Source organism: Pantherophis guttatus, chromosome 3, assembly GCF_059756535.1.
Source record: "Pantherophis guttatus breed Tessera chromosome 3, ASM5975653v1, whole genome shotgun sequence".
Lineage (NCBI taxonomy): Eukaryota > Metazoa > Chordata > Lepidosauria > Squamata > Colubridae > Pantherophis > Pantherophis guttatus.
In genome coordinates this window covers 576,890-590,456 of record NC_142065.1, presented here as the reverse complement: position 1 = coordinate 590,456, position 13,567 = coordinate 576,890, and the positions used below count along the sequence as shown (strand labels likewise).

At 57.6% G+C, this 13,567-nt stretch overlaps 1 protein-coding gene across 2 annotated transcripts; it reads left to right on the top strand.

Moving 5' to 3' along the window:
• The first annotated feature begins 2,999 nt into the window (after window positions 1-2,999).
• PCIF1 (phosphorylated CTD interacting factor 1) lies at window positions 3,000-12,109 on the top strand. Of its 2 annotated transcripts, none has more exons than XM_034424166.3 (16): window positions 3,000-3,172; window positions 4,833-4,971; window positions 5,087-5,211; window positions 5,339-5,479; window positions 6,436-6,563; window positions 7,868-8,022; window positions 8,117-8,264; window positions 8,354-8,437; window positions 8,890-8,989; window positions 9,075-9,237; window positions 9,356-9,528; window positions 9,641-9,727; window positions 9,834-10,018; window positions 10,172-10,265; window positions 10,376-10,551; window positions 11,246-12,109. In XM_034424166.3, the coding sequence occupies exons 2-16, from the start codon at window positions 4,848-4,850 to the stop codon at window positions 11,472-11,474; spliced, it is 2,112 nt and encodes a 703-aa protein (XP_034280057.2). In that variant the 5' UTR covers window positions 3,000-3,172; window positions 4,833-4,847; the 3' UTR covers window positions 11,475-12,109. The 2 variants fall into 2 exon arrangements, with proteins under 2 accessions (XP_034280057.2, XP_034280058.2); XM_034424167.3 differs by lacking the exon at window positions 3,000-3,172 and adding an exon at window positions 3,367-4,715.
• The last annotated feature ends 1,458 nt before the right edge of the window (window positions 12,110-13,567 follow it).

The window sequence follows — 13,567 nt, the reverse complement described above, 5'->3', positions numbered from 1 at the left end:
TGTTCTTCAGCGCCTTCAGAAAGCCCAATCGTAGCTCAGCCGCTGTAACCTCTTGGAACTGCAGAACTGGCCTTACAAAAGGGTAGAGGGGAGCTTTCCACCCAGGTTGTTTTCCTTGGCCTGGAAGAATCCCTGACGGAGCAGCGTATCGCAACTGGGATGCGGATTCTGAGCTGGCCCCCTTCGTGTCCCGTGCGTTCACACTGCAGACAGTCCTTGACTTACAACAGTTCGTTCAGTGACCGTTTGAAATTACAGCAGCACTGAAAAAAGGGACCGAGTTTTTTCATATTTATGACTGTTGCAGAACCCCCATGGCCACATGATCAAAATTCAGACGCTTGGCAACTGGTTCCTACCTGTGATGGCCGGTGACTCGTGGGCACATGATGCCCTTTTGCGAACTTCTGACAAGCAAAGTCCATGGAGAAGCCAGATTCACTTAACACCCGTGTTACTAACTTAAGAACTACAGTGATTCACCTAACAACTCTGGCAAGGTAGGTCACAAAATGGGGCAAAACTCACTTAACCAACGTCTCACTTGCTAACATGATTTTGGGTTTCAATTGTCATCGTATGCTGAGGACTACCTGTAACTGCATCCCCTTTGGGCCCCTGCAGGTTTTTCTGGCCAAGCCCCCCACTCTAAGCGCAGGACCAAAAGGCACCTTCAGAAAGGACTCTTCTCTGCCAGAGCTTTCACTCTGCCCAAAACAGCCTGGCTTGGCCATTTAATCCAGCTCTGAATTTGCAGAGCCTTCAATAAAGATAAGGAAGAGACCTCTCTCCCCTCCCCCACCCTACAGCCACTGGAGGCTCCCATTTCTATACCTGGCAGCCCAACAGGGGATTGACCTCCTCTAGGGCTTCCCACAGGCACCAACTGTTGGTAAACATGCCCTATTTAACTAAACCCTAATTAACCAGGGCCCAACCCCTCAGCTGAGGTTTCTGGGTCTGTGTAGTACTGTGAATGCATAAGTGACCCACTTCAGCACGCACCAGCACCGACTACATTCAGATAGCACACTTAGCCCTAAGCCCAAGTTAATAAAAACTTCATGCTACCTTCACATACTATACACTTTGTCAAGTTAATCGAAGCACAAGCTCTGTGTGGTGAGGCTCTTGGCCACACAGTACCGGTTTAGGACAATAATCCCAAAGCATCCAGTCCCACTTGAAAGTCTTAAAAACTTTTTCAGGTTATGCAGCCTGTTAAAAGAAATTCCAGAAGCCTCCATCAAGAGGCCCAAATGCTAGCGACAGAAAACTGTCTCAACAAGCATGTTTTTGCTTCAGGAACCCTGGTTCTCAGGTCTGGAGCAATTCTAAACTTCCACCATTTCAGATTGTGTTGACTTCAACTCCCAGAATTCCCAAGTGCTGGCAGGGGAATTCTGGGAGTCAGTGCATACTCCTTATAAGTAGCTGAAGTTGGAACACTCCCAAAGGTGTTTTTCCAAAAAGGCAGCTGGACTTTCTTGGGTTTTCTTCTTTGAAAATATTTCTCTCCAAGAAACTTCAATTCTAAATTACAAATGAGGGAGATTCTTAGATGAGAAGCAAAATGTTTTCAAAGAAAAAGAAAAAAAAAGTCCAGCAGCTTTTTGGCAAAACCAGGGCCTAGATGTTTTGAGCATTTCCACAGACCTGCTCTGGAAAGTTGTGCAGATCGTTTGGATGGGCACTTCCACCTCCTTGAATCCTTAGTGTGCCCTCAGCTTTTATTAGAACACAGAAAAACAGAGTTGAAAGAGACCTTGGACGTTTTCTAGTCCAATCCCTGCTCAAGCAGGAGACCCCATTCCATTTCAGACAAATGGTTGCGCAATCTTTTCTTAAAAGCCTCCAGTGATGGAGCACCTAGAACTTCTGGAGGTAAGTTCTTCCACCGGTTGATTGGTCTGTCAGGAAATTCCTTTAGTTCCAGGCTGATTAGTTTCCATCCATTGCTTCTCAACTTGCCTTCAGGTGCTTTGGAGAATAGCTTGACTCCCTCTTCTTTGTGGCAGCCCCTGAGATATTGTAAGACTGCTATCATGTCTCCCCTTAATCCTTCTGTTCACTAGACTAGCCATGCCCAGTTCCTGCAACCGTTCTTCGTATGTTTTAGCCTCCAGTCCCCTCATCATCTTTGTTGCTCTTCTCTGCGCTTTTTCCAGAGTCTCCACATTTTTTTGTATCGTGGCCAAAACTGGCTGCATTACTCCAAGGGTGATCTTTCCAAGGCTTTGTACTACTAGAATTTTTTTTTAGAATAGAATAGTAGTTGAAAGGGACCTTGGAGGTCATCTAGTCCAACCCCCTGCTCAAGCAGGAGACCCTACACCATTTCTGACAGAGGGCTGTCCAGCCTCTCCTCGAAAGCCTCCAGGGAGGAATCAGATCATTTTATGGAGCAGAACAATAGATAAAGTAGTGGACAAAGTACCCCGTGGCTCTTGTACGGAAGGTTTTTATTTTGCAACCCCGAACCTCCTCCGGCCTGCTGCGCCCAAAATTACACGCCCATCCAACCGAATAACTCTGGGCACCGTCGCCCACGCCAAGCGCCTCCGCCCAAGGCTGCGGGAGGGAAAGCGCAACGGCACAGGGAGCGCCAAGCGAGGCCCCGGTCGACAAATCCCAGGCTGCCCGGATTCCCTCGGCCCCCCCTCAGAAATCGCCCCCCACGCGATCCCCCCCCCACTTCCACGCCTCAGCTCCACGCAGGACCCGGATCCGCAGGGCCGCCTGGGAGACCCCGTGGAGCCCCGTCGCCCCGCCCAGGTCCCCGGGGAGAAAACCCCCGCCCCTCCGACGCTCAAAGGAGCCCGGGTCTCTCGGAAGCCCCGCTCCAGCCGGCCCCTCCGAGGGAAGAGCGGAGAGAGCAATCAACGCCCGGAAGGCCTCGCGGGGCCCATCAAGATGGCGCCGCGCGGGCTTCTCCGCCCCCGCTCTGCCCGTGCGCGGGTTCCGTTCGGCCGCCGAACTGCGCCTGCGCGGCCGGAAGCGCCCAGCGGCGCACCGCATGCGCAGAGGGCCCCGCAGGGCGTGTCCGGCGCCTGCGCGCGGCTCGCCGCGGGTCCCGAATACAAGATGGCGGCGGCGGCTGCCAGGGTGAGGCAGCGGCGCGACGGCGGCGGGAAGCTGAGCGACCCCCAGCGACCCCGGGCCCCGGCCGCAGGTGAGGGGCGGCACGCCGAGCCCGCAGGCCTTCCCCGGCGAGCAAAGGGCGCGGCGACGGGGCGCAGAAAGTCCGAACTGAGGAGCCGCGGGCGGGAGGATGAGGAGGCGCCGCCTCCCCCGCCGCCATCTTGGGCGCGCCCCCGCCTCGCCCGCCGCCGCCGCCGCCGCGCGCGCCCCCGCCTCCCCCCTCCCGCCTCGGCCTCCCCCTCCCCCCGGCCCAGCGCCCCCATCCGCACCGCCAACGCCGCCGCCTCGTCCCTCCGCCCGCCCGCCCGCCCGCCAGGCCTCCCCGGAGCCCCCGGCCTCCCTCCGCCGCCGCCGCCGCCGTTGCTCCGATGCCCGGCCAGGCCGGGGAGGGAGGCCGCGGAAGCAGCCCCGCCGCCCGCTCCTGCTCCTCTGGGCCAGCCGGGCGGGCGGGCGGGCGGCGCTTCTGCGCAGAGGCGAGCGGCCGCCCCGGAAGGGAGGGAGGCAGGAAGGCGCCTCCGCCTGGCTCAGCCCTGCCGGGGCTCCTGCGGGACGGGCGAGGCGCCGTCCCCTCCCCGCCGTCCCTGGGCCTCGCTCGGACAGGGGGCTCCGGTCCCCCAAGGGGCAGAAGCGGCCTCTCTCCCTCTTCTCCCCAGAAGGCCTCCCGGAGGCCCTTCCAGGCCCCTCTGGGAGCTCAGAGACGCGGATTTTGCCCCCAACAACCTGGCTCCTCACTTTCCCCACCGCGGAAGGAGGGAAGGCTGAGTCGACCCTGAGCCAGAGGGGATCGAACTGCTGGCCGTGACCCTGGGCAGAGTGAAGCCTTTTAGCCCCCTGGAATGCAAAGCCCTGGCAGGCTGTTGGCTCCGGAGAAGAGCAGACCTCTGTGCTCTCAACAGTTCACACGTGTCGACACGTCCCTCGTCCCACCCATCTGGGTCCTGGGAAGGCTGAGCCGACCCTGCAGCCGACCACGATGGGCCCCCAGGCCGTGGGCGGAGTTTGCGGTGCTGCATTTGGACCGCCCCGCCCCCCCACCCCCAGGGCTCTTACATAAAACGCTCCCCGTCCCCGTGACGCCCCTTCACATGTCGAGGGGCTGCTCTGGGGTCTCCCCTGAGCCCTTTGGGCTGAAGGCGCAGAGTTCCCTGTCGCTGCTCTTTTTTGTCGGCTGCACCCTCAGAAGCCCACAACCGTCTTTTGCCGCTCTTCCCCTGCGCCCCTCCTGCTCCCCTAAGTGGGCAGAGGCTTCGAATGCCCCCCAGATCTGTGGGCCCCACCTTCCGTATCCGTCTGCAGAGAGGATCAGAGCCGAGCAAGGCTTAGCCGCTGGAATGGAAAAGGGCAGAGAGCCAGGCTTCAGCAGGGAGATAAACTGAAGAGGGCTTGGCACGCTTTCCTTGCGCTAATGGAATCTTACAATAATCACGTTTTACACGGGACCGGGTTACAAAGTGGGCGTTGTGTTGGTCAGAGCCCTGAAGCTGGATCTGTGTTGGGGGTCGGCTCCGTGCCAGGATTCTCCTAATTGGACAAGGGTGGATCTTAGATTCCCCAGAGGCTTCTGCGGCTGGCAGGTTTGAGCAGGTTGCCCGATGGTGCCAAGTGGTGCCCTGCCAGCATAGCTCGCCTTGTGGCCGGGTTTGGCTGTGGGCAGGAGGCGTAGCTGATGCCGTTTCCTTGTCTTTCTCCAGTACCAATGCTGCAAAATGGCCAATGAGAACCACGGCAGCTCCAGGGAGGAGGCTGCCCTCATGAGCCACTCTCCCGGCACCTCCCACCAGAACCAGCCGAGCTCCCCCAAACCCGCCCGTCTGGTGCAGGATTTGCCAGGTACTGCACGGAGGCGGCAGTGGGGAGCTGCTGTTGCGGGTGGCCTCAACGCCTGCCTACCCCCCTCCCTCCCTCCCCCCCCCACCATGACTGGGTGCTCTCGCCTCCCCCACAGATGAGCTGGTGCAGGCGGGCTGGGAGAAGTGCTGGAGCAAGCGTGAGAACCGCCCCTACTACTTCAACCGCTTCACCAACCAGTCGCTCTGGGAGATGCCGCTGCTGGGGCAGCATGACGTTATTGTGAGTGGCTGGCTCGGCTGCTCCGGCCACAGCCTCCCGGAGCATCCCTCGGCTGCTGGCACGACTGCTTGGGGCAGGATGGGGAACCTCAAGACACTGCTAACGGTTCTCTCTTTGGGCTTCCTAGTCGGACCCTCTGGGTCTGAATGCCGCCCCGGTGCCTGCCGATGGGGGAGCCGGTGAAGCGGCCACTGCTGAAAGCAGGTTGTGGAAACGGAAGCTGTCTGAGGAGGGCCAGCCCAGCGGCAACTTTGCCAAAAAGCCCAAGGTAGGGAGCCCCCTCCTCTGGGGCCCAGGACCCCGGGGGCTTGAGAGGGCAGAGCCAGGAGGAGTTGAGGGGAGGGGGGAGGCCATGGGAGAAGATCCGGTTGTGAAAATCCACCTGAAGAAGAAGAAGAGCAGGAAATCCCGCCAGGTCAGAGGAACCTGAGTCCAAAGCAGGGGTCAAGTTTCTGACTGGACACACCCAAGTTCCATTTAAAGGGAGCCCTATTCACAGCTGCTAGATTCTGCTAATTGTGTTTATTTGCGTTGGAAGCATCACAATTAAAATAAGGCCTACTGTACAACATAAAATGTAAAGTACAAAATACACAATTAAAATGCATACAAGTTAAACAGATCTTGCCCAGAAACTAATCACATTAATTGCGTTCTGTCGCGCTGCCACGAGGTCCTGCTGATCAGGACACCAAAGGGCAGGTATACACATATGTGACACCACAATCACGAAAGGACAGAAGCCACCAGATGGCCCCGTTTGTTCAGAGTGTCTCTGGATCATCTTCTCCCTGTACACAGGCTATTCAATGATTTCCCTATTTTCTGCTCTCCCCCCCCCACCACCACCACTCTCCCCAGTTCTGCTGCTGTAACCTTAACAGTAAAAAGTGAGCATAACTCTTGATGGTCTGCTTCAAAGGGTTGGCGTTGGCTGATGTGAGGGGGGGAGCAGATGGGGCCCTAGGCTGGCGTCTGGTTGGGGCATCCCTGGCAGAGCCTTCCAAGGAACCTCCTTCGCCTTGCTCTGTGGCTTCTTCTCCCTTTCCTACCTGGAAGGTTCAGAAGTTCCCAGGAGTGGACGAGCGTCTCTCGTCCTCCGCTCTGCGGTTAGTGGGTGTGGCGAGGGAGGACCGCGAGGAGGAGCCGGTTCTCGCTGCTTGGTGAGCCTGTTCCCAGCTCAGCAGTTTCTCCCCAAGATAACGTGGCCTTGCTCAATTGCAGATGGAGGTACCGGGAAACCCCACAGCTCAGCCAGCCCCAAACATTTCCAGCACTCCTGGGACGCCGCTGTTGAAGGCGTGGGGCGTCTCTCCCGAAGAGAGGCAGGCGGCTCTCTTGCGACCAACCGAGTGAGTCAGACTTCGGGATGTGAATCTCGGCCAGTTTCTGGGCAGGAAGAGACTAAGCTTGTAATAAGCATCAAAGTAACATTTGCATGGTTCCTTAGAAAATTGGCAGCTTTTCCTTCTTGCTCATCCTGTCCTGCTCGTTGTATGGCGTTTTCTTTCTAGCAATTTTCTGGCATAAATTTACCTTTTAAGATTTGCATTGCAGAGAGGATGGTTGTCTTCAGAGGACATAAGTCTACCAACTTACTTATTTTTCATTTGTGTCTTGTCTCTCAGCGGGGTTTCTAGGCAGTGAGCAGAGGATTAAAACCAAAAGGCACAACGAGCGTCGAGCCTTGGCAACTTTAAGACCCAGCTATGCTGGCTGGGAAATTCTGGGAGCTGAAGTCCACAGGTCTTAAGAGTTGCCAAGATTGGACACCCCAATTTACAGGAACAATAATATATGCCTGAGGTTTAAAAATCATTCTAGTCATTAAAAACAACACATTAATGAACAAAGAGATTATTGTATTTGAAGAAAAGGAGCTATGATACTAAAATACTAGAATGTTTGTGTTTCTCATGATGAAGAGCAAGTCATTTATCTTTTTAATTCTTTTTTCTATCTTTTTCTATTTTACTGTTTATTTTTTCTTTTTCTATATTTTTTCTTTACTGTATTCTTTTTTCCTATCATTTTCTATTTTCTGTTTTTCTTTTCTACACAGTCTTTTTTCTTATAGCTTACATTAGTCTTTATTCCTTTTTCCTTATCTTTTTTGGGTTTGTGTTAGGTTTTTTATTGTTGTAGTCATTTTTTAAATAAAGTTACAATTAAAAAAAAAAACCCTAACAGATCAACCATCTTTTGGGCCAAGTGCCTGTGAAGAGTCTTCAGTGCTTCAGGAAGGGCCATCGGGAGGAGGGAGGCTCTTCCATAGGGGAGGCATTGCAACGGAGAAAGAGTCTAATCCCTGGCCGTCACCAAACCTTGTTCCTGCTGATTCTTTGAAACCCCATTCTTTCCACACAAACAATTGTCTTTTGCCCCTTTCCCTCGGTTCAAAAGTTCCCCTGTTTCTGCAGTTGTCAATTGCAAACCTGGAATCTGGTTTAATGCTTGAGCCCAGCTAGGCATCCCAGCCTCTGATGGGCGGCATTTCTGCCCTAATAGATGGAACTCGGGGGAAGTGCTTTCTCTAGTAGCCAGCTAGGGTAGAGGCTAAGGCACCTGGCTAGAAACCGGATGCCTCTAAGCTCTGGTCCTGCCTTAGATGCCCGAAGGCCCGGCTGCCTGATTGGGTTTCTCTCCTCTCCGGCAGAGTCTACTGGGACCTGGACATTCAGACCAATGCAGTAATTAAGCAGCGGGCCCCGTTGGAAGTGCTGACCCCTCACCCGGAAGTGGAGCTGCTCCGGTCCCAGCTGATGCTGAAGCTGCGGCAGCATTACCGGGAGCTCTGCCAGCAGCGGGAGGGTAACGTCTCCCCCTCCCCTTGACCACCTGGTGGGCCTTGGGGAAGGGGGCCTCGTGGCTGAGCCCGGCTGTCCCTTTCCGGCTCTTCCCTCAGGAATCGATCCTCCCCGAGAGTCCTTCAACCGCTGGATGCTGGAGCGAAAGGTGGTGGACAAGGGCTCGGACCCTCTGCTGCCCAGCAACTGCGAGCCCATCGTGTCTCCCTCCATGTTCCGAGAAATCATGAATGACATTCCCATCAGGTATGGCGACTGGTGCGAGGGACACCTTTTAAAGCTGCCCTCCCCAGAGACCAACCTTCAGCCCTCCCTTTCTTCTGCCTCCCCCATAGATTGTCCCGAATCAAGTTCCGAGAAGAAGCCAAGCGGCTGCTTTTCAAATATGCCGAAGCCGCAAAGCGACTCATTGAATCCAGGTAGGAACAAATGTAACTATTTTAGGAGACTGGAGCCCCGTTCTTCCCAGAAGGCAACCCAAGAGGGGAGGGAGGTGGGCACAGGAAAAGGGGGGACACCACCACAAAGAAATGGCCGGAGCACCAAGACCAGCCTCTCCAGATGCAGGTTGAATCGGCTTCTTGACCTTCAGAGTCAAGCAGGTGTGGTGGAGTGTGGCCTGGATTCCCAGGAGGGAGGGGCTGCTTTCCAAAGGAGCAGGAGACAACTCAGTCCAGATAGCCCTTGTGAGAGAAAGAGGCTGAAGACGGCTCCTCCCTAACAGTTCCCAGTTCCCTTAGGTAGGCGTCTGCTGCAGTCTGGCAAGATTTTGTCTGTAGGTCAGGAGCAACCAAGGAATCTGCTTGGAAGAATCCCACCTGTCCTCCTTGGCTTTTGGAGCCTGACAGCAGGTCTTTCTCTCGCTGTGCAGGAGCGCCTCTCCAGACAGCCGGAAGGTGGTGAAGTGGAACGTAGAAGACACCTTCAGCTGGCTGCGGCGGGATCGCTCGGCCTCCAAGGAGGACTACATGGTGGGTGGGCCTCTTTCTCCAGGGTGGCAGAGAGGTTGAGGCGGGGGCTGGGCTGCTCCTCTCCTGATCCTCCCTCCCGCGACAGGACCGGCTGGAGCACCTGCGCAAGCAGTGCGGACCCCACGTCTCCGCCGCCGCCAAGGACTCGGTGGAGGGCATCTGCAGTAAGATCTACCACATCTCCCTGGAGTACGTCAAGCGCATCCGCGAGAAGCACCTGGCCATCCTCAAGGAACACAGCATCTCCGGTAGCAACCGGGGAGGGGGCCGAGCTGGGCCTGTTTGAGGCAGAACAGCTGGTTTGGGTAGCCCCTTTGTTGGGGAGAAGGCACAGGACATTTGGGGCTAACCTCCCATCATCCCCAGCCGAGGTGGAGCCTCCCGACGTTCAGGACCGGCTGGTGTACTGCTACCCGGTGCGGTTGAACGTCCCGTCGCCCCCACTGCCCAGCGCGGAGATCCATGTGGAGAGCAGCCTGGTCTGCGTGCGCTACAAGGGCGAGGTGCAGAAAATCAGCCGCAGCTACTTCAGCAAGCTGGTACGCCTCTTTTGGGGAGGGGGAGGGGGGAGGATGGTGGGGGACTTGGAGGTGGGAGGGAGACCCCCTGCCCTTCGGGCGCCCTCACAGAGCCCCTCTCTTTCCTTTGCAGTGGCAGCTCTATCGCTACAGCTGCATCGACGACTCCGGCTTTGAGCACTTCCTGCCGAGGGTTTGGTGCCTGCTCCGCAGGTACCAGGTACGGCCCTCCCTCCGGCTGGGCTTCAGGAGGTGGGTGGGGGGTCGAGGAGCCGACCTGGCCCTGCTCTGCTTCCCAGAGGGCTCCTGTCCTTCCTCCTCCTCAGATGATGTTTGGCGTTGGGCTCTACGAGGGCACCGGCCTGCAGGGGGCGCTCCCGGTGCACATCTTTGAAGCCCTCTACAAGCTCTTCGGGGTGAGCTTTGAATGCTTCGCCTCCCCCTTGAACTGCTACTTCAAGCAATACTGCTCGGCCTTCCCAGACACGGACGGCTACTTCGGATCCAGAGGGTGAGCGCCCACATGCTGCCCTCTGGAGCTTGGGCACCAGGGGTGGGGGTGGGGCGGGAGGAAGAGGGGGACACGACCTGCTGGGCGTCGTTTCTGGGCCAGGCTGGGGAGGGTCCCGGCCGGCCTTGGCTACCGCCTCCTCCTTCCCCTCAGGCCTTGCCTGGACTTCTTCCCCATCAGCGGCTCCTTTCAGGCCAACCCTCCCTTCTGTGAGGAGCTGATGGACGTCATGGTGACTCACTTCGAGGTAAGGCCTTGGGGCTGCGTGGGGTGGGGCACGGACCCCCAGCCGCACCTCCCCTGGGCAGGCCGGGTGGGAGAGCGGCTGAGCCTTCCCACCTCTTCTCTCTGCCTCAGAAACTGCTGGAGGCGTCCAGCGAGCCCTTGTCCTTCATCGTCTTCATCCCGGAATGGCGGGACCCCCCCCCAACCGCCCTGACCCGCATGGAGCAGAGTCGCTTCAAGCGGCAGCAGCTCGTCCTGCCGGCCTTCGACCACGAGTACCGCAGCGGCTCCCAGCACCTCTGCAAAAAGTAAGCTGGGAATCTGGGCAGGAGCAATGGGGAGGGCCGTAATTTTCAGCCCTCACTCCCCCTCCCATGCCGCCGCCTCCTCCTCCTTTCCCCCCACAACAACCCTGTGAGGTGGGCTGCTCTGAGAGAGAGGGACCTGCCCAAAGTCACCCGGCCGGCTTTTGTGCCTAAAAGGCGGGACTAGAACTCCCTGTCTCCCAGTTTCCACCAGCTCCTTCACCACGAGACCAAGCTGCTCTCCCCTCCACTCTCTCCCGGTCCCTCCAGCCCTTCCCAGGTGTGGGGAGCCGCTTTGATGGGCTTCTCTCTATTCCCAGGGCCTCCTTCCCACACAGCCGTGGCAACAGCCCCCTCCAGGTTTCCTGGGCTCCCGTCCTGAGACGGGGCGGGACAGCCTCTGATCAGGGTCTTCCCCTGCCCCTCTCCCCATAGCTCCCACTGGAACGTTAGCCTTTACAAGGGTCCCTGACAGCCCCCAAAATGAGGTGGGGCGGGGTTGCCGTGGCTGGGTGACTCCCAGGAGGCTCCCAGAGGGCGTGGGCCAGAAACCCCCCTGGGCCTGCCCTGACTTTGTGGGCCACCTGCCCAGCAGGCCTCTGGCCCAGCACTCTCCTGCCGGGCTGCCTTGTGGGCCGAAGGGCTGGGGGAGGGGTGGGGGGGGCGGTCTTTGAGCACTGGCTTTCTGCGTTTGCAGGGAGGAGATGTACTACAAAGCCGTGCACAACACCACAGTGCTGTTCCTGCAGAACCAGGCGGGCTTCTCCAAGTGGGAGCCCAGCCAGGAGCGCCTGCACGAGCTGCTCACCGCCTACAAGCACTCGGGACGCGCCCAGCCCGCCACCACCGCTGCCTCCTCGGCCCCAGACAAGGATCAGGAGCCGGTTCGGGAGCAGAGCACCAGCCGGGAGTCGACCCCCAACTGATGGGCGGCCAGCGGAGAGGCCGAGAAGGACGACCGGACTGCTCCCAAGCAGGAGAGGAGCGGCTGGCCTGGCCTGGGTGGGGCAGTCCTCGTGCCCCCCCCCCCAGATGAGCTGCAGATGCCCTTGGGCTGTGCCCAGCAGAGTGGGGCCTGCTGCCTCGCTGAGCCTTCCCCAGCCGGGGAGGGAGGGCTGGGGAGTGGGGCCAGGCTGCCCCCCACGGCAGGAGGTGGGGAAAGCAGGCGGTGGGGGCTGCTGCCGGTGCACAATCGGTCGTGTAAATACGTGTCCCTGTGGTGGCTGCCCTCGTTGCCCCGCCCTCCCCTGCCCTCCCCCGGTTCTTCTTCCCGAGTGTGCCCGTTGCATATCCCCCCCCCCGGCGCAGATTCGTGTCCGTCGCAGAGCAGAGGACTTGCGTGTGTGTGAGCGGAAGGTCTGGGCAGCCCTTTTGGTAGTTGTCTTGTTTCCACCTGAGGCTCCTGGCTTCCTGGGAGGGTTTTGTTTCTGTTCTTTTTTTAAAAGGGTTTAATTTAACTATGCTAACCATTTTATGACTTTTATTGAAAGAGCAACGGAAAAAGTCTATTTTGGATTTTGTTTCTAGTTCTTAGGAACATTAAAACCAGCATTATCACCTGCCCGGGCCTGGTGGCTTTTCTGGGGAGGGTCAGATGGGGGCCTCAGCTGTGGCCTTAGGGGTTGGTGGCTGACCTGAAGCTGGGAGGCCCTTGGCTGCTTCTGGCCAGTTGACCCCACGAAACCCCATTTCCCTGTGGGACCCTCCGCTCCCTCCTCTCCTGTCCGCAGGCACAGCGCCTGTCCTGCCTCCTTCCGTCAGCCACAGTTCCGCCCAATGGGGAGCGGCACGAGGTCCCGTGTTCCTGGGGGGGAGCGAAGTGGCCTCTCCCTGGACGGAGGCTGGGTGGCTGCCCGCCTGCCTCACCCGGGATTCAAGGGCTCGAAGGAATCTCTGACACAGAAGTCACAGAAGTTCCCGAGGCCGTCCTTGACTTAATTGAGCCCATCAGGATAGCTGTTAAGTGAGTTTTGCCCCATTTTACGTCTTTTTTTGCCACAGTCGCTAAGTGAATCATTGCAGTTGCTAAGCTAGTAACACGGCTGTTAAGCGAATCCAGCTTCCGCATGGACTTTGAAGGTTGCCAAAGGGGCTCACGTGGCTCCTGGGACCGTCATAAATATGAACCCGTTGCCTAGCATCGATTTTGATCCCGTGGCCATAGAGCACGCTTCAACCGTCATAAGTGTGAAAAACGGCCCTAAGTCACCGTTTTCAGTGCCAAGGTTCTTAACTTTGAACGGTCACTAAATGAGCAGTGGTAAGTCAAGGACTGCCTGCAGCCTCCTTTCCTGCTTTTTGCAGGGTTCTCTGTGGGTGATCTGGCCGGCCACTGCAGGAAGGGCCGGATGGACCTTTGAGGGGCTTTGGGCTCAGGCCTCTGGAAGTGGAAGTCCCACCCACCCCTCCCTCCCCAAAATCTGGCAGGGGTCTTCCAACGTGAAGAGTTGGCCAAGGTCTGCTATGGGGGGGGAGCTCCAGGTGGTGTGGTGGGGACCCTTCAGGTGGGCTGTGTGGTTACATTCCCAGCCTGACAGCCCCACCCCCACCCCGTGACTGTCCTGCCTGGTGGTCCATGTGGGCAGGGTCCGAGGCGCTCATCCCACCACCCTGCCTTTCGGACACCCGTGGAGCAAATCTGCCCAAGGAATCCGTCTGAGAAACGCATGCAGGGGGCGGGTAAACAGCCTAACCTCTGAAGCAGCCACCTCTGCGCTAATCCAAGTCTTTAAAATGCAGGCAGCGTCTGACTGCAAAAGCCCGGGGGGGGGGGCGGGGGGGGAGCTCTGATGATGCTGGCCCAAAATGTTCTCTCCTGAAGCCAGTGGAGATTCCATTTTCTTATTCAGGGAGGACAGAACGCTCACATGTTGCTGAAATGATTTCGAATAGAATAGAAAGGCATAGGAATAGAAACAAAACAGTAACAGAGTTGGAAGGGATCATGTAGGTCATCTAGTCCCACCCCAACACCATTTCTGACAGATGGCAGCCCGGTCTCCTCTCGAAAGCTTCCGGC

Coding starts and splice junctions, on each gene's coding strand:
- PCIF1 (XM_034424166.3), top strand. CDS start 4,848: ATGGCCAATGAGAACCACGGCAGCTCCAGGGAGGAGGCTGCCCTCATG. Junction 8,023..8,116: donor GCTCTGCCAGCAGCGGGAGG/GTAACGTCTCCC, acceptor CTCTTCCCTCAG/GAATCGATCCTCCCCGAGAG. Junction 9,529..9,640: donor GCAGCTACTTCAGCAAGCTG/GTACGCCTCTTT, acceptor TTTCCTTTGCAG/TGGCAGCTCTATCGCTACAG.